We start from the raw sequence: 26,048 nt of genomic DNA, 5'->3' as shown, positions 1-26,048 counted from the left end.
TAAAGTACTTTATTTACAGTTAACATTTACAAATTATTTACAGAAATAATACAAATATTTACACTTTTTACACAATTCCATAGTTGTTAAATTGTTTTTTCTATTTAAAATTTTTGAACTAATTAAGACAATTGTAAAAAATTATCTGTATTTCATATTATGTATTTGTGTTTCCAAAATACTCTTAAAATCTTTTTAAAAATGTCAGTCAAAAATCATGAGGAAAAAGCCCTCTGTTGAATAAAAATGTAACTAATATCACAATTGGGATGAGAAAGAGAATGCTGGTCCTGACTGTTTCACAAAGTTAACAAAACTGGTTCCCTAAAATAGAATATTATTGTAATTAAATTAAACCACAAAATAGTTTCATTCAATGTTATGAAATATATTTAAAGCTTTTCTCCTTAAAACTAAACATTTTGTGTAATTGTTTTTCTTTTAAGCTTCTAATTTCACATACATTTTTTACAAAAAAATGAGTAGTTGCACAAAATGCATTTAAACTTGAATTTAGCGAACTACATATTTTTTCCTGTTCAATGGTTTAAACTACATCTATAGGGCATATATTTGAAGGAATTTCAATTTTTACAATGTAGTTTTAAAAATATCAAAACTTGAAAATCATATTTTTATGATATATGCAACTTATATGTCTTATTTTCAAAATTAAAACAGTATTCCTAATTATTTAATATATGTTAAAATGCAAAAGTACATATGTTAGACCGTATTCTTGTAAGTTGTAACTTATGCTTGCAATTATTTTTCTGAAAGGCATTTCATGCAACTATCCCTTTAAGAAATCTAATCTAAATTATTTAAAGAAAACAAATTTTACCTTGTTTTCTGGGGCTACATTTTTGGCAAATCTTTCTGATTGAGCTGGCACAAAATCATTGAAAAAATCCTGCAAATAAATTATAATTTATTCTCTTTTCAATGAAGATTTTGGCCAATTTACATATTTTAGGTGAATTATATTCAAATTAAAACTTCTGCTTTTAAATAACTTTAAACTTTATAAACTGATTTGTATTAATATATATTCCATTACAAAAAATGCGATATCTAATTCATTTATTTAGCTATAGAAATTTTTTTGGAAACCTTGCAATTGAAATGACCATCTGATTTATTATTTTTGACCCTTGAAAACATTTAATTCATGTGGGAAAATATGTTTGAGCATAGGAAAAAATGTCAGAAAAAAATATGCTTTAATATAAAGAAATGTTCTACTTAGGTCAAACCTTTACCATTTTATAGGTCTTATCTATTTTAGACACACTGTAAGACCAACTTGGTATCACTCAAATATTTAATAACTTGAAGGCTTGAAATTTAAATATTCATGAATGCTAAATCTTGTTTCAGTAAATAACTCATTCAATATACTAAAATCAAAACATTTTTATTGACCTGTTGTCCAGTGAATGAAAACTGAGTGAATGCTTGTCTTTGATTTTGACTGGCAGTGGCTAAATCTGTTGTTTGTCTTCCTAAACCTACAAAATTGATTAATTTTATCAATTCTAAAAATATATGTCATAATTAAGAACTTTGGTAAAAATGTCATTTTTTCCCTCAGAATTAAACTAAATCTTAGTGCTTAAGATTTTTAAGTTTGTTAGGTATAAGAAAATTTTAAATCAAAAAAATTTATCTTGATTAAACCAATTTTTTATTGTTAAACAGTTACCTGGACGAATAGCTGGATTATCTAATGAAAAATTGAATGGGTTGTTATTCCGTTGTTGAGGAGGGAATCTAGACTGTTGTTGCAGTGGTGCTGGTTGTGGTGTGGTTGTATCTGCAACATTTGATCCAACTCGACCCTAAATAATTGATTTTGTGTAATGAGTATGAGCATGAATCATAAATTAGTAAATTAAGATTTTAGTTTTATATTGCCAAAATAATTAAAGATAAGTTGAGTCTAGGTATTTTTTATGAAGGTACTTAAGTGTTCTGTTGTACTTTATAGCCTAACAAATATATACAAATATTTCACCTTTAAAATTGCAGGTGTCCAAGTGACAGTATCTAACCCAGTTTTGATAACATCACTACTGATTGCATCTTCTGTTGTAGCTACAGAATCTTGTTGGCTTATTGATGACCTGATTGGTTGAATGTTGGAAGGTTTGCTTCCCCTGATTGGCAGATTTTGAACATTTCTTTCTCTCCCTCTTAGTGTTGGAAGAATAGCTCTGTCATCAGTGTTCTCATCAGAAGAATTTTCAACATTTCTGGTTGGCAGGTTCACATTTCTGTTACTAGAGACTAAAGGCAATGATCTTGGCTCTTCCGGTCTTGATGATCCTACAGTTTGTCTTCCTCTTGCAGGATTTCTGGATCTGAAACTATTTTCTTCCTCATTAATAACCTCTTTTGAATTATTATCAGGAGTAGAAACCACATTATTAGATCTTGATGCTTGGCTACTTCTCGTAAATGGCACAAATCCTCTTTCTCTATTGGAAGATGAGGTATCAGTTGTAGTTTCAGTCTCAGAAAATGGCTGTGAGGCCTTTGAAGATGGTAAGGAGGTTAGAGCTGGTACAGATGCAGGTACAATAGGAGTTGCAACTGGTTGAGGTGGTAGGTTGGAACCTCTGACTCTTTGTCTGGCAGTTTGATCAACTTTATTCAGAGAGGGAACTACGGGTGGTGCAACTGGTTGAGGAACAGCACTAGATTCTAATGACTGCACCTGGTGAACAGTTCTGTCTAATGATTGGCGTCTGATGCTTGGAGTATCCAAGCTAAAAACTGAGAATGGGGTGGTAATTGAAGGAACTACTGTTGATGTCTATAATACAAGATAATGTGTATATGAATTGTGTTTTTCTTTTATAATCAAATAAAAAAGATATCTTCTAAAGAATATTTCACCTCTGCATTTGAATTTCTGGAGAAGTCAATATCAAATGTTGGTCTTCCTGTGGCAGATATCACTTTCCTAAAAGTAAATATTAAACAACAAACTTCATTATATCAAGGTGAAACCAACAATTATATATGTTCATCATGTACCAAAGATTTGATTTACAAATCTATCTATCTATCTCTCTATTTGTTAATCCCTGTTTTGATCTATATCATTCACACTAAACTCTCTAAGCAATTCTCTTATTATCCAATGTCTTCATTTATTGGTCAATATATCATTTGAATTTACCAATTCATTAAAAGATCAAAAACAATTTCTCCACACAAAAACTAAATATGCTCTTATTCTCATTGATCTGAGATCCTCTCATTCCAGGCTTTAGGTTGCTGGTAGATATTTATATGTAACTTTATAATCCATTAACCAATTAATGTAATTGACAAAATCTAACAGATACTGACTATATAAATTACTTAAAAGTAAAACAACATTTTATCTTAAATTTTTATTTGCTTTTACTCAGAGTTTAATGCTTCTGCAGTCATCAGAAAGATACTATTTTTTCATTAAAAATAAATACGTGGATTTTTACAAATGTTTTAGAGGATTTTTAATGGGCTCCATAGAATACTCTATGTAGAGCACTCTTGTCTACTAGGGTGGGTTCATATCGGAATTAGACAAAGCGGGGATATGCAACAGATAAAAGTAACCTTAAAAACATTTCTGAACGAAAAAGAATTTTAAAAAATTGAGTTTTAGAACACGACCACTTAAAAATATAATTCATTACTTATTAGTATGCAAAGACGACATTCAAAAAAAAATTGAATCAGAACTATGGCTTCATGGTGCTCCCTGGAAAGGCCTTGAGGAGCTGAATCAGGAACTTTTGTCCGTTTCAAAATATCTCGTTCCTAGCCTTAGAAATCACTAAAAAAACGAAAATTTTTAAGGTTTATTGCGAATTGTCCAATTTGTAGAGGTTTTTGAGATTTTCTCAGGCTAGGAACGAGATTTTTTGAAACGGACAAAAGTTCCTGACTCAGCTCCTCAAGGCATTTCCAGGGAGCACCATGAAGCCATAGTTCTGATTCAATAAATTTTTGACTCCCATTTACAAATAGCTATACAATTGAATGTCTGGTCGTCAGCGGTTTTAAGACTTAGGATAAATTTTAAATCATCCAGAGGTGTATTATATCTATATAAATTGAGTGCAGATCCCCGCTTTGGCCTCAGAAAAAAAATGTCCAAAATCGACCCACCTGTTTATGATTCACCACCAATTCTAATTACTTATCTAAGTTACAACCTGAACGGATCCTGATCCCAGGTGGTCTGTGCCTGACTAAGGGCAAACTGTTGCCAAGCCATGAATGGATCCTCTCTCAATCCTGTGGGCAGGTTGGTCAGGAAAGGGTCTCCAGACAAACTTGATCCTGTCACAAAAAAATACTCTTTCTCTGCATTTTTTTAAAATTTGATTAAATAAAATAATTTCTAACAGATTGTTCTTGTTATTTATTATTGTTGTTTTGTCCAAAAAAAGTTCCTTATTTACAAAAGTGAAATGATTAATTAATATTAATGAAATTAATTAATATTCATCCAATTTTTTTCATTTTTAAAGTATTTTATTTTCCTGGACCAGAGAAGTCATCATTATCATCATTGATAGCAGTCAAAGGATCTTTCTCTATAGCTGGAAACAAATCTAAATATATTCATTTATATAATACTGTCATTATTGCTAATAAGCAAACATTAAAGAATGTATCTTTTAAATGAAAATTAATTCATATTTAAATCATTCTTTCTTGAATGAACCTCGATTTTGAAAACAATGAAAGAACACGAAAAGATTTTTTGGCGGTTTCCCAAAAGTGCCAAGTGGAGCACAGAACACACAAAATAGTAGCCCTATCCCTGCAGGGTTAGGGCATAGCAGGTAGAGGTCCTAAAGGGTTAGCACCCCCACCCCTCCTCATTCTCCCAAGGAAACAACTGGCCATATTCTATGCAATAAATTTATAATTAAAAACCTTGTTGTTGAACAACTGGTGGCTGAGTTGTTGTGGTTGTTGTAGTGGTAGTTGTTGTTGTAGTAGTTGTTGTGGTTCTCTAATATTCCATAGGTTTATCATTGTACAAATGTAATATGTAAAATGAGTATTGCAAAAATATGCAAAACTAATACTAATATGAAATAAAATTCATCCTGGCAGCACAAATAGCTCTCAATAATTTACTTTGTCTGTTCATCTATTCCTAATGCTATAGGGGAACTGTGATTATATCTGTTGATATTTAAGATGGACTAGTAATTTTTTGTGATGATAGCCCTTACCAAAGAGCACAGAAAATAATTTTTACTTAGTCCGGCAGTCTATCGGTCATGCTTCAAAACACACTTTTAGAGAGGTTTCATGATTATATAGTGTTAAAAATCGATTATTGTCATCTACTCTATAACTCAGTTTGTCGTCTAAGATTTTTATGTGACTCGCTACTTATGGTTGTTGTCATCCTTGTTATTATCTGATAGGTACTTTTTTACTCTTCTTATGTAGAATTTTTCTTATTTACAATTTAATTGTTTTAAAAAAAAATTTCAATATGATAAACTGATAAATTCCTCAGTTGTAGTTGTAGTGGTTGTAGTTGTAGAAGTAGTTGGAATAATAGTTGGTATTGATCTCAATGTTGGTAAGAAATCATCAGCTACTGTAACCTACAATTTTAGATGAGAATTTAGGCATTGATGACAACTTATTAATTTAAGAACTTATAAGCTAGAGTCAATCATTTTATAAATAGAAAGAATGATGACAATAAACAAAACATGGAAGTTCCTACAAAAATTTCGAGGCTGGCCTAAGAGTAAGGGTATTAAGTCTTACTTATGCCTATATATCTATGTAAGGCTTAGAAAACCTTAACTTCTAGCCTTGCCTAGGAAATTTTATAGAATTTGAACCAATAATATCATAATGATTAAAAATTCAAAATCAAATACCAGTAACCTATATCACGCCAGGCTACAATTGAATCAAGACAAAAGTAAGTGCCGAGCTCTGGGACCTATGTATGGTGAAATTAGACATAAAACCATGATGATTCCAGGTAAAACCAAAATATTTCAGCGGGATCTTTTTGAGAAAATTAGATTTGAAAATTTCAGGTTCAATTTTCACCCCCTAGGAGTTGCCGTATAATCATGACAAGAAAACCAAAGATTATTTATTTAAAATTTTGAACAACTTTGCTTTTATGAAATCTTTCATAAAACCTCTCCATATATGATTTATTTAAGACTGAATTTCCGTGACCTTAGCAAAGCAACTGATAAAAATGGTCATTAATTAACTCCCTTCAGGAGTGGTTTTATGAAAAACTTTATTAAAGCAAACTTGTTCAAAATTTTAAATAAATAATCTTTGCTTTTCTTGTCATGATTATGCGGCAACTCCTAGGGGGTGAAAATTGAACTTGAAATTTTCAAATTTAATTTTCTCAAAAAGATCCCGCTGAAATATTTTGGTTTTACCTGGCATCATTATGGTTTTATGTCTAATTTCACCATACATAGGTCCTAGAGCTCAGCACTTACTTTTATCTTGATTCAATTGTAGCCTGGCGTGATATATTTGATTGGAAGAAAACATCAATTACATAATTAATTTTATTCTGCTGAAGGATTAGATCCAGGATGACTTTGCCTGTAACGCTACGGGGGAAATGTAATTAACTCGGCTGTCATTTAAGATTGACGGCTTAGATTTTTTACGTAGATTCCCTATACCAATAAGCATCTAGTATATAATTTACTTGTTCAGTCAGTCATGCTACAATATTTAAATATTAAATCCTATGAAAAATGCATGTGAAAGGTTTCGTGTTTTTTAGCTGCTATTTTAATTATGTTGTCACAGTATTTCAGTTCAGGATTTTTGTATGCATTGACTATTCATGGCTGTTGTCATCCTTATTTCTAAATATTTAAAGCTAATGCAGGTATACTAGCTGATTAACCCGTTATTTTCGTACCTGTGCAGTTGGCAGTGGCTGCCTGCCAAATACATTACCAGAAACTGGTTGGCTAATTACAACTTGGCTACGATCTCGAGGCTCATCTGTAGACTAAATCAAAATCCATGTAAGTAAACAGTACACATTATAATACTAAGGAAAATATTTCTTGAACAGGGAGAATTGGTGTTTGTTTTATTTTATGCAGTTAATCTAATAGTTACCTAATAGTTGAAAAGATGAGGGGTTACTAGTGATAATACAATGGACGATAAATTGATATACATTCCCAATGATGATAAACCAGAACCCTTCTGTAAAGTTTGGACACTAATAGTTTTTTACCATCCAATACACATTTAAAAGTACTTAAAGCGTAATTTATAATCAAATGTCCCCTCTCTCCCTGGTATTACCTGTGATGGAAGAATCCGACGGAAAGAGGATGGTAAAGGTCTGCGTGCTGTTTCTGGTTCAGCTAGAGAAATATTTTATTAGGTGTTTTTTTTAAATATTTCTAGCTGTCAACATACTTTTAAGAGCAAAGCTACTTCTTAATTCACTTTGTCTGACTGTCTGTCTGTCCGTCATACAGACCGTTATTGGCAAATTATGATTTTATCGGTTGTTATTTAAAATAGACATTGGAATTTTATTAGTTATACCAATATACATTGGTAATGATTTGCTTGGTCCGTCGGTCTGTCGATCATGCTACAAAAATATAAAACTACATGTGAAAGGTTTTAGAATCTTCAAATCCTTTTGTATGTATTTCCATCCATGATTATTTGTGCTTTGCTACTTATGAATGTTGTCATCCTTTCTTAATAGAATTTTCTAAATTTCCCCCCTAGGATTTTAACTTACTTAAAGATAAAGTTTATTTATCATATTTGGATGTTGTCATCCTTGTTTCATTATAAGTAAATTTATACATTATGATGACCTAACTTTAAAATTATCAATAAGCCACACATGATGGAACATATTCCACAAAATAACCAAATGATAGGTAGGTCCTATGATCTTAATAAATTTGTTTCTCTATCCATAATCTATAATACAAAGTAGAACGATGTTTGTTTGTCTGACTGTCTGTTTGTTTGTAGCGAAGGATCTCTCTAACCACTGAACCGATCGGGTTCTCCTTTACAGGGTAGCTTCTCATAGGTCCCGGGAAGAATTATAACTATTTTCTTGGGGGTGGGACACCCCCAACCCTCCAAAAAATGAAAATACCCCCCCCCAAAAAAAAATAAAATAGTGGGGTCGACTACCCCCCCCCCCCCCAAATAAAAAAAAATCCCCCCCAAGAATTTTTTTCCATTTTTCTTTTAAATCTAAAATAAGCAAAATTAGTTTGATCAACCCTCTTGGGGCAAAGCCCCTGGAGGCTAGGGGCGAAGCCGCTAGTACTAATTTAAAAGTAATAGGATGTATATGAACGTGTGTGTGTTGTCTGAAGTTACTTCTTATTTTTAAAACTAAAATTAAAATAGTCCATATGTAAATTCATGCATGAGCTCAAGCATGTATTTTAATGTTTATTTTACCTGGAATTTGAGGTTCCAGTGGAATTCTTGATGGTTCTGTAGGAACTAATCTTTCTGTTTGCTAAAAAAACAATTATTTTTTTTATAGTACACTTTTTTACTAATCAATTTAGTGTAAATAAGGAAATCCTTATAATAAAGTAACAGGGTGTTTGTTTGTTTGTCTGTGTATCTGTTTGTCTGTGTGTCTGTTTGTACTGAAGGATCTCGCTAACCGCTGAACCGATCGGGTTCTCCTTAACAGGGTAGCTTCTCCTAATTCCTGGGAAGGTTTATAACTATTTGGGGGAGGGTACCACCACCCCTCCAAGCGAAATCACAAAAAATCTTTAAAAATATTAAGTATAGAGACTCCTACGCAACATAGCTATGTATCATAGAAAAAGACTTCTAAGCAACATAGCTAGGTATCGTAGAAACTTGAACGCAACAAACTTTTAAAGTGCCACTAAAGGCTTCTAGGGGCGTAGCAGCTAGTGATATATATAGGACAAGAGCTGTAAAATGAACACAGTAAAAGTGTCGGACTGATTATGACGTAAAAAAAAGATTAGCCAATGAGAGGCCACTATAAATTTTACCATTTGTCAATAATGGCCTCTCATTGGCTAATTTTTTTTACGTCATAATCAGTCCGACACTTTTACTGTGTTCGCTGTAAAATAGTAGTCACACACAGTTATATGACATTTTTAGTAAATATTTGTACAGACAAAGGTACTGCCATACACTCTCGTTATAGAGTAGCTGAAAAACTAAAAAATGAAAAGGTATAACCTGAAAATCAATGATGGGCTGGGTTGTAGGTATAGTGGGCCTAACTGCAACCGTCACTGGTACACCTAAAGTTAAAACATGTTTACTTTACTTTAGCAAATTAATAAATTCAATGGTAATATTTTTTATTTATTTACAGCTCTTGTACATACCATCAACAGACAAAAAATCCTTTATATTCATTGAATGAAAATTACCAACTCTGCATGGTAAGAAATTTGGTTTTCCCTGAACTTGCTAGTTCAACAGACTAGACAAAAGAGGTACATTTTACCACCCTTTAAAAAATGCATTACAGACTATTGGATCAAATTTTAGAGTAGCATTGCTAGAATTGCAAATGTTTCATTTGTTCAACTATCCTGCATTGTTAGCAACTGGTGAGATAGGCAGTCTAGAAACAAGCTTTTTGTTTCCAGCTCCATTGCCACCACGTGAAGAGTTTGGCGCCAGTTTTCTTTGTGATGGGCGGGAAACACGTGGTCGAGGAGTTGGGGCTAGTGGCTCCAAACTGAAATATTTCAGATTTTAGGCTGACATATGTAAATGTAAGACATTAAAATCTTCCACATAAATAAAAAGACTTTGAATGCTGGGAACACAGTAATAGTGTCTGACTGATTATGACGTAACAAAAAAAATTAGCCAATGAGAGGCCGTTATTGACCAATGGTAAAATTTATAGTGGCCTCTCATTGGCTAATTTTTTTTGTTACGTCATAATCAGTCAGACACTATTACTGTGTTCAATGCAGGTTAAAGTCATCAGTTGAATCTCAACAAATATTCGACAGTTTCTAAGTTCTTTTCTTTTAATTTTCTTCAAGGAGGATTGTTAAGAATTTTAAATTTGCATTTATAACATACATTTTATCGTCTTCAAATAAGGTACCTGACCTCTCTGTTAGATAAATTTGAGTAAAATAAGACCTTATAGGCTGTGGTAATCTTGAGTCTTGTGTAGCAGCTGATATTTGTCCCCTTAATGAAAATGAGGGTATAAATAACTTTATATTGATTAATTTTCATTTGACCCTAATCTATCTACCAATTCATCTACATATTTACTTAAATTTCTACCTACCTAACTTTCTATGCCCTACTCACCTAACCACCTATTTATTTATCTAACTATCTTTTTGTTGGTTAGTTAGTCTCTGTCTTTCTATCTATCCTCATCTTTTACCTAGATCTAATAGCTTGGAAAGACTGAAACAAAGACAATCTAGCATCATCATTTTCTTGACCACTTTCCACAGAATTAATGTTATCTACAGCATTAATATCATCATCCTCATTGTTATTATTTTGTTCAGTAATGAATGGAGTGGGGTTAATTCTTGAGACAAAGTCTCTTCTTGGCTCTGTAGTTTCTGACACAGGTTCAGGTTCTAAAGTATTTAGAAGATTTTTTAGATTTATTTAAAAACATTTTTTTAATGTACCACAAAAACAATCTACCATAATGATTATTATTGAGACAATATAAATACTTTTTGCAATTTACTTTGATTAATTTTTATTGTTTTACCTTGTTTAGGCCGTTTAGGTAATATTCTTCTTCTTTTAGGTAAACCTATATAGTAGAAAAGTTCATATTTCATTTTATTTCAATTTCAAACACCTTCAATTTAGATGTTTATCAACAAATAAGATCTATTCTTTTGCATAAATTAATCTATTTTTCATATAATCAAAATTAATCTATTAAATAATCTATTAAGCAATCTATTCATGAATCAATTCATCAATCTATCCATAAATAAATCCATCAATCTATCCATAAATAAATCCATCAATCTATCCATAAATCAATCTTTCATTCTAATCATAAATCAATCCATCATTTTATGCATAAATCAATCTTTCATTCTAATCATAAATCAATCCATCATTTTATCCATTAATCTGTCAATAAATCTAACAAACTATATATCAATTATTCTATGGATCAATCAATAAATCATACCTGGAGACTTGATCTTAATCTTTCTATCATCATCTAAATCCACATCTTCATTATCAATATCATTGTCAGTTATCTCAGTATTGCCATCACCACGGAATCTTTTTCTGCATACAAAACATTTCAAAAATAAAAAAAGACCAAAAAAGTTTTAAACTCTTAAATTTTTCATTATCCTAATGCAAAAGTAACAGGAATGTTATCTTTGTGCAGCTTCAGATCTTGCCAACTACTGGTACTCCTTTTATGGGTAAAGGAGGGGAGTTGTTTATAACTTTTATGGAGAGGGTATCTCCAACTATTCAAGAGAAATTGCCCCTGAAAATAACCTCAAACCAAAGAATTTTTCTTTAATATTTTTCTTTGAATACCTCTTGAGGTATGTTAAATAATCTAATTATATAATTTTTAAAAAAAATGTGATTGTATTTTAAAATTCTGAGAAAGAAGATTCAATTAAATTACATATATATGTTTAAAAATACTATTTAGTATCTATGAATCAAGCAAAGTATAAAATCACCATGATTTTATTCTATTAGATATGGCAGGTGTTTTGTTTCCTAAATGGTCCTCTTCTTTCAGATTTGTTCTCAAGTCTGAAATAAAGTTTCAATTAATTCATTTCAACCATTATTTCATACATTTGAAAATAAATATCTTCTATTTTTCTTTTTAAAAAACTGAAATATTTTTTTGTTGTTCTATTAATTGCCTTAAAAAACGAAGAACATAAGCCATTAATCATTAAATTCTGATAACTATAAGTGGGGTAAAATTGCTTTCAAAAAAGTTCTCATAAAAAAAAACACACTGTATTTATTTATCTATCTATCTTTATCTTGCAATGTAATTGTGTACCTTGAAATAGATTTTCTGATGGTATTTGCTTTCCTTTCTTCATCTGTAATCTCATCTCCTTTAATTTTATGTTTTCATATAATTTAATCTCACACCCAATAAAGATTAACACAATTAGAAAAACCCCTTAAAAATTAATTGTTGCTCTTTTCTATAATTAAATAATAATTTGTTATTGAAAAAAGGTAATGGATTAAAACTCTAAACTCAAAAGGCATATAAAAGATATCAAAAGAAACATCCTTGCTTTCATGAATTAAAAAATTTATAAAGATTTCTCTAAATCAAAGAAAGAAACATATCAATACACTATCATATTTTGTAAAGTTTTTTTTTAAGTATCAGCTTTATTTCATAAAATAATTGGTAAAGGAACTGCCTGGTAGGTTGCCAGATGGACGTTGTCTTCTGAAAGGCACTCTGGAGCTAGGTAACTGGGATCTGCTGTCTGCATCATCACTAAATAAATATATTGAATCAATAGATGAATTGAAAGATAGAGTAATTGATAAAGCATTTGAAATTTAAATCAATAGATCAATAGATGGAATAATAGATAAATTGAAATGTTAAACATGAATAGATGGACCTATGACAAAAATGGATGTAGATTGGCATGGTTAAAAAGGGTAAAATACACACATGGATATCTCATGAATTAAGAATTACCTGTAATCTTCTTCTTCAATATCATTATTTTCATCATCAGTAACATCAAAATCATCATTAGAACTGTTAGGTATTCTGTTTCTGAATCTGCTTGCTGCAATTGGTGTCCTTAACAGTTATAATATAAAGATGTAAACCAATTATTAGGAGAAGAGTTTGTAGTAACTAGATTGATTGATCAATAATTAGTTTGAGCAATAAATAGATGGGCCAGTAAATAGATAGATAGGTTTACTTTGGTTGACAGATGAATGGCTAATAGAACACCTGGATGACTCAGGAGACAAAGGTACCATTCAAATGACTCACTTGCTGACCTAACAGTTGATGTAAGTTGCTCATAAAATACCTTGATGTATCAGGAGTCAAAGGTACTCTAGAGTTAACTACTGACTGTCTTGCTGAACTAATTGCAGATGGCAAAGGTATTCTTTCTACTTCTTCTACAGGATCAACTCTTCTTAATATAAAAATATAGAGTCAGTAAGAAACTTTGGAATAGTAAAAAGAGAATGAGAAAAAAAGTATATGATTTTACAGTGGACAATCAGACTGACATAGGACACTAGTGTAAAATTACTGTATTACATAACAAGAATATTAACCTTTGGGGAAGCGGAGCTCCTCTGATAATATTAGGGATGTTAACTCTAGGAGCAGGGTTGCTCTCTTGCCTACCCCTTGAAGGGGTGAGGATTTCTTCTTGTCTTATTCTTGCAGGGGAGGGGAAATCTTCCACTCTACTCCTTGAGAGGGCAGGGGTCTCTTCTTGTCTGCTTCGTGAGAAAGCAGTGCTACCTTCTTCTCTGCCTCTTGATAGAGTAGAGATTTCTTCTTGTCTGCCCCTTGTAAGGGTTGGGGGTTCTTCTTGTCTCACGCTCCCTAAAAAATATTAAAAATAATGAAAACTGAAATTTATTTTTTAAGCCTGTGTATTACATTCCTTATTAGGAAGAAATATACTTATTAAAAATAAACATAAAACAAAGATACAGAGATAGAAAAAAGGACAAGAAATAAATATTCCACCCCACCTCTTAATGTTCATTTTGGAATTTTGTCTTTGGCAGCTGGCACAAATTACACCCCCCCCCCCACCCTCTGATGAAAACAATTGTTATAAGTAAAACTCGAAATGTCCCAAAATATGTTTTTCACAATAATCATCCCCTCCCTGTTCGCAAGAGCAATTAAAATGCTTTGGTTTTCAGTTTTTTTTTATGCAGTTTATGCACTTAATACTTCACATTGAAATTACAGATACATTGAAAATTAGCTTTTCGACAAAAATATCATTTTTGCAAATTTCGTCTTTAAAAAATGCTCTCATTTTAAGTGTAATTTTTTGTAGTTTTTGAAACTTTGAAGGAAATGAAGAAACACCATTTATTGTAGTTGAAACCATGAAACAAATCCACAAATATATATTAAAAACAATAATTGTTTTTTTTTTATAAATGCATATAATGAAATATTTATGTGTTTATCGAATTTAAAATAATAAAAAGAGATTTAAAGAAAACCAAGGAATTCAATTAAAAACACGAAACCTTTTAAACGAAATGCATGATCAATTCCTCCAAACAAATTAATTTTTAAAATAGTTTTAGGATTAAATAGCAGAAATAATCATAACATTTTTTACCCCCATAAGAGTCATTAGGGACAAACATTTCTAAGTGAAATTTTTCCCACAACCCACTTCAAATTAATTTACTCAATCATGGCCCCGCCTTTAGCTTAAATGTTTTAAAGAGTTTTGTTTATTAATATGACTTAAATAAATACTAAGACCCTGTAGTAATATAGCTTGTTGAATCTTGAATAAAAATTTTAAGATTAATGAATAACAATTATTTTTAACCAGTATCCAAAAATTGAAATGAGAATTCACAACAAAAGGTGACTATTTGATGCACTAATAGTCATCTGATTCCTAAGGTTAACATTGCCCAAGTATGACTGCACAGTTCCATATGCAGAAGTCTACTGTTATACTATGATATTATGTTATAGTAGGAACCAGAACAATGTGACTTTAAAATGCACTAATTCTGTACTTGATGTGACATTACATCACTTAGGGATGGTGACAATATTACACAAAAATATTTAAAAATATTTTTATTGTCAAAAGATAGGGTATTATCAATAAAATATATTATTACTAGCTGCGGTACCCCAACCAATAAGGATTAGTATTTTCCGATATCTTTAGCTTTAGACAAAAAAAACTTACTATTTATATTATACAAGTTGCTAATTTAAGAAAGGGCGAAGAAAGTCAGAAAAATAACATAAAACAACCCAAAGACACATTCAAAGCTTCTTTGAAAAGTACAATCAATTCAGACCAGCAGTTTCTGAGACCTTTGCTTCATAATAAAATCTTGCTAATTTATATTTTAGGACTTGTGAATGCGATCATAGAATCAAGTGGCTCTGTATTCAGGGGTATAGAATGGGCATCAAAATAGCCTAAAACTATCTCAATGCTTAAAGCTAGAAATTAAAGAGCTAAAGACCATCTCTGTACTTAAGTAAAGCTTCTCTAAAAACGACGAGCTTAATTAGTTCAGTAGGTAAAGAAACCTTAAAATACCAACAAAAAATCTTATCTACTAAAGGAAAAATATCAAAAGCAAACTTTTTGTTGTAAAAAAATTAATATTTATCTTTTTCAAGGCAATATTCTTCTTGACCAATTTTACAAACAATATATATATAATAAAGCTTAAACAGCGGAAAATTATATTTCTAAATTGACAACTTTCATGATATAGAAAAATAACAAGGATGATGACATCATATGTAGCGAAGCATAAAATAATCATGGACAAACAAACAGACAAAGTGAGGTAAAGATCAGAGGTGGATTCTTTAAAAAAAACAAGGATGACAACATCCATAAAAGCGAAGCACTGAAACGGAAGGACAAACGGACATTAACACTTGTATAGTGTCAGAACTGAATAATCAGAATATTAAAGTATAAGAGTCGAAGCAAAATTGTAAGTAAATTTGTTGAAAAACTGCTTGATACAGGATAATGTTTTTGGACTTACTTACATTTTTAGGACTTGATTATAGAGTTGCTTCGCTTATAACACTATAATTTGTTGTCCCAGGAATCAATATACAAAAAAACAGATCAAACGGATAATTAGATCACATAAAAATTTGTTGGTAGTCTGGTAAAAAAGTAGAAAAATCAACATGTTTAAAATGGACGTAGGAAAATTCTGGTAATGATTATAGATTTGCTACGCTTTCTAAATCGTACCACCTAACTACTACAGGAATCACAAAGCAAAGTTTGAAATCGATAGGACAATTCTAACATGCCTAAATTAACGAATAAAAGGAATCTGTCTCGGACGGACGTACGGACGGACGGACCGACCCTAATTATAGAAGAGCTTCGCTTTTAAAAATTGGGTCGCTACTCGCTAGTAAGGCAAACTTGTTTTTGTGAAAAATCCTCCAAAATCACATGAAAAATCTACAAAAATTAAATAAAATCACAGAAGAGTTACTAACATAAGAACATAAGATTTTATTTCATTTTTGTAGATTTTTTTGTGATTTTGGAGGATTTTTCACAAAAACAAGTTTGCCTCGCCAGCGAGTAGCGACCCAAATTTTTTTTATTAAGAATCCACCTCTGATGTTCAGTTGCCCTAAAAAAGAAAAACAAAGAGAGATAATATGCCATAAAATATAGAATAAAATCACGAAACCTTTATAGAAATAAATATTCACGTTGAAATTGACAAAGCGATACTAAATACTTATTGGCTCGGGGAATCTTCACCAAGAATTTCAGATGTCTATCTTATGGTCATCCTTTTTAGTTTTTGACATTAAGAAAGTATAGCAATCAGTTTATTTATTTTCAATACTGGTTTCATTGTTACTAATTAGCTATTGCACTTTCATTATAATCTATTTAAACAAGAATGATAATATCCATAAGAACAGATCAAACAGTAAGACAAACGAACATTACCAATTATAGAGTGATAGCAATTAAAGAAAAAGATAATTGTAATTTCGAAGTTTGACAAAAATTTGATGCCGATTGTTTGTGGAGTGACGGGACGATTCTAACATGCCTAAACTAAAGATCACAACAGTGATATTCCCTAAAAAGCAGAGCCCAATCGATTCAGCAATTTACGAGATCTTTTGCTTCATCCTAATACATTGGATATACATTGTTATACTAGCGGTTGTACCTCTTTGTACTGCGCGGAGGGCAGTAAAATAGAAAAAAACATAATACTAAAAAAAAAGCATAATCCATCATGAGACCTATGTAGAGCTTTTCTTAAAGAAGAAGACTCAATCATTGCAGTAGTTTTTGAATATAAAACTAGAATATTTTTATTTTTGAATGGGGGGATAAAATTTGTATATTTTTGGTGCAATTCATTATTGGAATTGTCTTTTTAACTAGTTCAATTTTTTAAAGAAAGAATATTTATAAATTGTTAAGTACTGGTTTTTAGTTTAGTTAATTAGGTATTGCACTTTCTTAATGAGAAATAGTTGAAAGTAGATTTTACATTGAAAGGAATAAATATTCTAAAATAATTAGGAAAGCATTTTATACTTATTTCATCAACATCATTTGTATAGTCATTATACAATTGTTAAGAATTGGTATTGCACTTTCTTAATGAGAAAAAGTTAAATAGTTAAAAGTAGATTTCCCACTGAAAGGAATAAACATACTAAAATAATTATAGCAACGCTTTGTGTAGTTATTTCATCAACATAATTTGTTTAGTTATTATGGGTTGTTTAGAATTGAGTATAAAGTTGCTTAGCTTAAATTATTGTCCCCTGTGTATGTATGTAGGCGTAGCCTTGATTCCCTGAAGTTAGGATTGAGATGCACAAGGAGATTGGAGGTGAGAATCCTTAGGCTAATCTTCGATTGGTAAGCTTCACGCACAGCTGAGTGTATTCTATGTTACATTACAAGCTGACCCGCAATTCTACTCATTTACTACATCACCCTGGCCTAGAGTTTTTACAGGTGTTATTAAATTAGCAATAAGCACTATCCGTTACAGACAGACAAACGAGATGACCCTTAATTTAGAATAGCTTCGCTAAAAATAACCCAGTTTGCTTTGTTTTCATTCTTGTCTTTCAAACTTTAAATAAATTTTCATTTTAATCGGCGTCACGTCTAAAATCACTTTCTTTTAATCTGTCAATTTTTTTGTCATGCTGATTTAGTAGCGTAGCTCCTCTATAATAGTGAATGTCTGTCCAACTGTAACGCTAGGGTTGTTCGATTTTTATTAAGACAAAAATCAATCGGGATACTGTATCAACGGAGGCCCGATATAAGTACCAGTAATGTTTATTAAGCGGGATTGGACGAGCCAAATACCGTTAAATTACGGCGCGATATTTTCATATTTATCCCTTTCTCTTGGTTTGCTACTATTAGGAGAAATCGTCCTTGTTTTTCTTTAACTTTTAGAAAATTAAAATTTATAATTCTAACTTTTTCCTCATTTAATCAGCTATATTCAAAATCAAATAGATAATAGTTATTTCACGCATCGTATTATAAACGGCTTTCCGCGGATATAGAAAGTACAATTATGATTGTACATTTCTATATTCGTAGTTAGCTGGATATAATACGATGCTAGACATAGTTTTTTCGTATGGATGAGAACCGGTTCCTACCCACCGGATTCGAATGAATACGCGAAAAGTTCATAATTTATAGACAAAAGAATATGAAAATATGAATAGTAAAATTGTCACAAAAGAAAGAATGTTGTAAAAAAGAAGAAAAAAAATACAAAATAACATTGTTTTATATATGAGGATACATAGACAGAATTAGACAGCTGGTAATCCTTATAATCCATATTAATAAAGATGTAATTATATTTTGATAAATTAATGTCTACTTTGTTCTCCAATCTTAACATTTCTTATAGTTATTTATAGATAGATATACATACATACGGACAGATGGATACAAAATTGGGGAATAGTCCCTTTCGTAACATCTCCCCATAAGGAGCGATGTGTCGTATTTTAAAAATGGCTTTTTATAGGTTATTTGAGGTTAGGTTAGGTTAGGTTATATTTGGTTAGGAGATTGCCCCCATAGGGTTAGGTAATTGGCCCCGCAGGGTTAGAGCCCCCCGCAGTGGCTAGAAATAGGAGAAAAGCTACTGTGAAAAAAACGAAGATTCGCCCCATAAGGTGCGATGTTACGAAAGGAACTATACTCGAAAATTATATACATCGATGGAGACTGATAGATAGTTACTCGAATTATTGGTTAGATAGATAGATATAAAGTTGTATACCTTTATGTAGACTGATGGATAGTCGAATAATTGGTTAGATAGATAGATATAAAATTGTATACCTTGATGTCTACTTTGTCCTCTAGCCTCAACATTTCTTCCAGTTGTAGACTGATAGATAGATAGTTATATATCTAATTAGATAGATATATGGATAGATAGATAGATATAAAATTGTATACCTTGATGTCTACTTTGTCCTCTAGCTTCAACATTTCTTCTAGTGGCCGTCTTAACACCCTTTCATATTCATTTTATAGATGGTTACTTTTTATTAATTAAAGAAAAATATATATCCTATTTTCTAAAGTTAAAGTTTCTTGTCTGTATTAAAGGATCTTGATAACTTCTGGACCACTATAATTTTTCTTTATGCTAACTTTTGGACTGATATGGTTTTCATTTACCGTAAAGATTCTAATAGTGAAGGTTTTTAACTATTTTGAGAAAGGAAACATTCACCATTGCAAGAAAAATCGCCCTAAGAAAAACTGGAATCCCTCCTCCCCCATTTTTTCAATGAAAACTGAAATTGTAAGTGCCCCTAGAGACCTGAAGCAGGGAAGTAAAGTTAATAAAAATAATCAGTGACATGTTTTGCTTCGGATAGACAGACGGACAGGCATAAATCTACTTAACATAGGTTATCCTTATACTTAAACCATTTTCTTATGTCTCTATCAGTGTAATGCCTTATCTGGTAGCTTTATATAGAGCCCTAGCAAAATAGGGATAGATGTCACTACTTTTGACGTGCCTATTCTATAGACGTCATAAAATACCCTATACCCCATCTCTATTCTAGGGGGTTTCTTTCCCCCTTCCCTTTCTCTTTCTCCAATAGAACACGTAAGCCAAGCGTGGTGACATATATCCCCATTTTGCTTGGGCAATAAAGACAGCTTCTGTAATAAATAATATTGTGCATTTGAATATTTGCCTCAAAAGTATCTGGGTCTTCATGTTGGGCTAGGATCTGGAAATTTGACTCTTTGTCTATAGTTGCTTCATTCAGGCCTGGCCGTCCTAGATAGGTAGATAGACAGGCAGATAGCTATTTCGATATATTGTTAAAAGTAAATAGATACATTAATATAGATATAATATATGTAAGTAGATTGACTGATTATTTTGTTTATTTAATACAATAGATAGTCGGATAGATTGTAAAATGGATAGAAACATGGATGGATAGATAGAAAAAAATAGACAATTGGAAAGATGGGCAGAAGGGGGATAGATAGATAAATAGAAAGAGAGATAGATAAATAGAAAGAGAGATAGATAAATAGAAAGAGAGATAGATAAATAGAAAGAGAGATAGATAAAAAGAAAGAGAGATAGATAAATTAATAGATAGATTGAGGTAAAAAAAAAGCAAGACTAAAGACTAAATTTATTTTTATACGAGAGTAACAGGATATCTGTCTGTGTGTAAATCTAAATATTTGTATACCTGTAGGACGATTATGTGTGCTTGGTCGAACTTGGGGAACAGTTGATCCTGTTTTTTTAACATCAGTTTTTAAGTATACAAGGATAAGAGTAATATTTCATTTTAAAACTGTGAATGAAAGAAACTGAATGGGGACTTTATTTGATACTTTTAAAAACTGATTCTCCCTTCACTCCGTCTTTTATCTATAATACAAAGTAGAACGATGTGTGTCTGTCTGTCTGTCTATCTCTTTGTACTGAAGGATCACGCTAACCGCTGAACCGGTTCTCCTTTACAGGGTAGCTTCTCATAGGTCCAGGGAATGTTTAACACTATCTTCTTGGCGGGGTGGGACACCCTCAACAAATTATATAGATGTAAATACTTGTAGTTTAAATGACATGTACCATGTATTACACAGAATTGCATCGCTTCTTTTTGAATACAGAAACAATAGCAATTGTATGGATAGATAGATAGAGATATTCACATTTTAGATATAAAGATGGATGTAAGGTCTATAAAGTCCAATAATGGTTTAGAATATTTTAAAATGCACTAATAATAATAAGAGTTATAGTAATATTAAGAGGCTCTGTCAGAATGAAAGTGGACAATAGTCTGGTTATTACACTAGCCCCCAAAGACTTAAAATAACGTTTTATTATTAGTTGGCTTGACAACTTTGGGGATTTCAGTGAATTTTGATTGGTTGACTCATTATGTTGAGTGTTCAAACGTTTCAACAACTAATTTTAATTCAAAGAAAGGATAATTTTGTGTATCATCATTGGGGCTGTACATCAATATAAAGGCCATTGTCTTATCCTTGAAAATCTCTTTGGCTTTGTAGTCTGGTGGACGCACAGAAGTTTTCGCTATTAAAAATTGACAATATAACAAAAGCTTATTTCTTCAATTCCTAATTTTAACAAAGTAATAAATATATTTTTATAAAGAACTTTTGTACATTTTGGGTGTATCCGTTCTAACGGCTAGCCCTGGAAGGTAAGAATCATACTCTCGTTTATTATTTGAAACATACTAATTTTTCATGTTTTAAGATGTTATAAGCGTGCCATCTCTATAATAACGTCTTAAAAGGTTAGTTTGTCCAAAATAAGAATCCTACATTTTTATTAACACATGAACTACTTTAACAATTGTAAGACAATAAAGGACAAATAAACCTTCCCCCTGTTTATCTTCTGCAAATAAGTGAAGACTATTCTATCTTCCATTAACTTATCCTTTCCCTATATTCATTTATCCCAAATTAGTAGTATACTTTTTCTATTATCAGCAAAAAAAACAAGAATTATTGTGTTCCATAGAACATAACTTTTGAAGATGATAGGGAATAAGAGAAAAAATGAAGTTAAATACTTTTTTATGGCGTCTTTTAAATGAATATTAGCAAAGATTAATCCTTTAATATATTTCACATGAAGCTCAAAATCTCGGAAATTGCTGGTCTGGTGGTGCTGTACTTTTCAGATAAGCTTTATAAATAATAATGAATAAACTATAAAAATAAAGTCTTTTAAAATGCCTTAAGGTTTAATGACATTAGGGGCGACTAACAAAGACAACGACATGTAAGGTAGCTTTGCTGCAAAAAGATTGTTTTAAATTTGCAAACAAAAAATTTGCCTAAATTGCACATTGTGAAGATTTTTCTCTTTTTTTGCATTTTAAAAATGTTAGCAAAAATAACCACCAATTTTCAGCAAAATGGATCTTGATTCTAGAAATCAAAGACGATAACTTCCGCTATCTGTCAGCTAAGTGAAGGATTTAAATTTAGTCTGAAAACATGTCATAACAAAGACGTTAAATAGTACTTTTGTGTTATAAACAGAGACAATGCCATGTGGAAAAAACAGGCGCTGATTATTGCCATCTTGTTGTCAATTCTACAACTGTATAGACGTTGTCTGTATAGACGTAAATTATACAGTAATTTTCTAAATATTGTACGTATTCTGAAGTATATACATCTATTACTGGCAGTCATAGATTAAAAATTGTCAAATATATACTATTTCTTACCAGATTTACACCGACTTTGTTTAGAATTTTAAGAATTTTTACTATTTTAACAAAAAAAATTATGTGATCTAATTATCCGATTGGTCTGATTTTTGGTATACTGATTCTTGGGAAAACAAAGACAATATTATAAGCAAAGCAACTCTTTAATCAAGTCCTAAAAATGTATGTCCATAAACATTATCCTGTATCAAGAAGGTTTTCATCAAATTTACTCACAATTTTGCTTTAACTATTATTCATTTATATTCTGATTATTCGGTTCTGACACTATACAAGTGTTAATGTCCGTTTGTCCTACCGTTTCAGAGCTTCGCTTTTATGGATGTTGTCATCATTGTTTTATTAATATGAATGTATATCTAAAATTTTAGTTTTCTTTGTTTTTATTGTTGTTCTGTTTATGGTGAAAATATTATGGATATTTTAAATTAATCAACCCTACAGATAATGCAGAGAGCTTTTTCTTTTGGAGCAAAGCAACTCCTCCAATTAGTGTTTTTTTCCAAGGGGCGCACTTAAATATTTTTACATCCCCTTTAACCAAAATCAGGCGGGGTGTAATACAGACAACAAAAGGGGTGTTATCATATGATCGGGGGGGAGGGGGTGCAGGGGGTGCAGGGTCGAATACACAACCATAGATGTTCACCCCCCCCCCCCCTACAAAACTACAAAATTTACATAATTAGGGGTAGATTCACCCCCGTTCTGCACGTCTCTAATTAAAATATATGTCTATGATGCTGTACGTATTGGTGCAAAAAATGGGGACAATTTTTAAATTGATTTGACGGGGCTGTTTATTTACGTCACAAGTGAGAGGGGAAAGAAAAGGGAAAGAGGAAAGAAACCCCCTAGAAAAGAGATGGGGGTATGACGTCACACGCCAAAACAATTTGAAATTTGTCCCCATTTTTTGCACCAATACGTACAGCATCATGTCTATCAATAACAATACAAAGGATATTATACAGAATATTCAAATAGGTCGATAAACAAGGATGATTCAATAAAACAAACATTGAAATGTCGAAAAGTAAAATAAAATATTTAATAATAGAATAGAGAATAGCTACCCCTATGAGAAAAAAACCGTATGAATCTATTCAGATATTTTAATCAGACCAATCTACACAGTCTTTATCAAGACTTGTCATAATAACATCATTGGGCATAACTTTTAGAGTAGCAAATCTACTCCATAACTGGCAAAAAGCATCAGGTACGTTAAAAAAAACATTCGCTTTCAGAATAGTTTTTTTTTCAAGATTCGCAGATGTTGCTGTTTTTCCTTCAAATGGTAAAAAATAGGTTAATTCCGATGAAATTTTGGCCTTCAAATGCATTTAAGTCGTCATTTTTGGAATCTGCGGACTCGGCTTGCTAAAATTAATGTGGCTGCGGTGCTATAGCTATGCTAGCTTGAGGTATAAAGAAAACAAGGCGTTATTTCAAAGTACATTTTACATACATTAACTTAATATTGCAAGCTCAATACGAGTATTCTAAATCATCCATTACCTTAGTATTGCAGAAGGATTATAACCTGAGCCAGTCTGTTTTTCTACTGTAACATTGAGACTTCAGAAACCCAACCCCATTCAATATTTTCATGCCTTAAATTTATCTACTGTGTTTTTTTTTTATATTATATTATTTCAAAACATCCAAATTAATAAAACAGCTATCAAATCTAAATAAGTTGGTGCTTGTGTTACTTTTCAAACTAATAGGTATAACAGATAAACAAGTATGGTTAGAATGTAGCTTCTCATAGGTCCTAGGAAGATTTAAAACCTTATTGGGGGAGGGTATCTTACTCCCACCTACCCCCAAAAAATATATTTGTTCCAAACGAAACTACTCTACAAATTATACTAGGGCTGTCGATTCGTCTATCTTTTACGCAATTAACATATATATGCAATATCTACATAATCTACAGTTAATGTGCAATTTCTTTAAATTTTATATGAAGCTCTTCAAAGTGTCAGAAATAATGAGCCGTGTGACGTCAATAGACCCATTTTTTCAGACACTTTGTAAAACTTCAATTCCTAAATTTAAAATTTAGCTATTTAATTTTTTGTTGATATTCTAAAAACACTTTATTCCTATTTAGGTTTTGATTTAACTGTTCAATATCTATTTATGCACAGAGATACAGGGATAGTTTACTTGACAATAATTGGATATTAGACAAATTAGCATCTAGGACAAAATAGCCTTGGGACATTTACTTTAGGAAAATAGCCTCAACTGATAATACTGATCATAGCCGCAATTATTCTATACAATTTCTAATTTTGTGGATTTTACAAAAAGTTGTTGGGAGATTTTTACAATTTTTTATTAATTTTTTATTTTTAGGTTAGGTTAGGTTATATTGCTAAGGGGCCGAGCGCTGCGGCTATGCTCATTATTAACCGTTATGGCTATTTTGTACTTATTCAATTTTGTCGTGAGGCTATTATGTCCGAGGCTATTTTGTCCACGATCCGAATGATTTAATCGTCTGCCCCATTTATCCAATTTTGCCGTTGACAAAGGTTGATGAACAGGAAAAGCTTGGACGCCCCTGGGGGTGACCAAACCATATATTTTAAATCAATCTTTCTCCCCCACCCCACAATAATTTGAAGCAATTGAAATGAAGATTATTTTATTGTCCGCAGTCCTATTTCTTATTCCCTGCTAATTTTATATTCCAGAGCTTTTATAATCAAAATCAAAGAAATAGACTTGTATCTAAAAAAAATTTGATGTTTGTTTTAAGATTTTTTAGTGGTGATTTCTCTTGGGAGGTTGGTGGTACCCTCTCCCAAAATAGTTACTATCTCTCCTGGCCCTACAGAGAAGCTACATTGCGATGAACTAGACCTCAAGCTATCCTTTTATATAAATTTTTTGTCTGTAACAAAAGATCTCGCTAACCGCAGAACCGACATGGTGCGCCTTAACAGTGTGTCTTCATATATGTCCTGAGATGTTTTAAACCTATTTTTTTTTTAAATAAGAATGGATATGGTTTTAGGCCATTATTTCAGCTTTCGCATTTGTTTATAAGGCACGTAAATGCTAGGAAAGCACCGATAGAAATCATAAATGGATTAACGGACACACAAGTGTGTCCCTAGACAAAATCATTATTATAAGGCCTGTTGGGCTCTATAGTCCCAACAGGCGACAATGACCGATAAATTGATGTGTTGTACTGAAATAAGGCCTTTTACACTTACGATAAGAAAGTTAATTACTAGTCAAAGTGACCCCAATAAAATTTTATTAAAAAGACAATTTATACCAAAACAGACAATATAACTGTATATTTTGTATCCATTTTAAGTAAAATGGCTTATTTAAAGCAATTAAAATTTTTTACAGGTTTTTTGAATATAATTTGAGACTCCTAGCGGCAAATTATTAAACTACATATTATACACAT

At 31.5% G+C, this 26,048-nt stretch overlaps 1 protein-coding gene across 1 annotated transcript; it reads right to left on the bottom strand.

Moving 5' to 3' along the window:
- Positions 1–12: 12 nt before the first annotated feature.
- On the bottom strand, positions 13–20,977 carry LOC145305455 (uncharacterized). The gene is made up of 29 exons (XM_080147071.1): positions 20,956–20,977; positions 20,567–20,614; positions 20,051–20,136; positions 19,293–19,350; positions 13,366–13,642; positions 13,110–13,220; positions 12,761–12,868; positions 12,471–12,550; positions 12,092–12,134; positions 11,796–11,829; positions 11,234–11,339; positions 10,796–10,840; positions 10,451–10,655; positions 10,195–10,245; positions 9,625–9,775; positions 9,265–9,327; positions 8,488–8,548; positions 7,348–7,409; positions 6,950–7,042; positions 5,540–5,633; positions 4,945–5,025; positions 4,548–4,616; positions 4,215–4,344; positions 2,902–2,968; positions 2,018–2,818; positions 1,706–1,841; positions 1,426–1,511; positions 845–913; positions 13–324 (listed from the first exon to the last, which is right to left on the bottom strand). Exons 1-29 carry the CDS (start codon positions 20,975–20,977, stop codon positions 259–261), a joined length of 3,303 nt encoding a protein of 1,100 aa, XP_080003197.1. The 3' UTR covers positions 13–258.
- Positions 20,978–26,048: the final 5,071 nt, after the last annotated feature.

The sequence above is a fragment of the Acartia tonsa genome, chromosome 14 (assembly GCF_053477335.1).
Source record: "Acartia tonsa isolate MP-2025a chromosome 14, ASM5347733v1, whole genome shotgun sequence".
Lineage (NCBI taxonomy): Eukaryota > Metazoa > Arthropoda > Copepoda > Calanoida > Acartiidae > Acartia > Acartia tonsa.
This window is presented reverse-complemented; position numbering and strand designations above follow the sequence as displayed.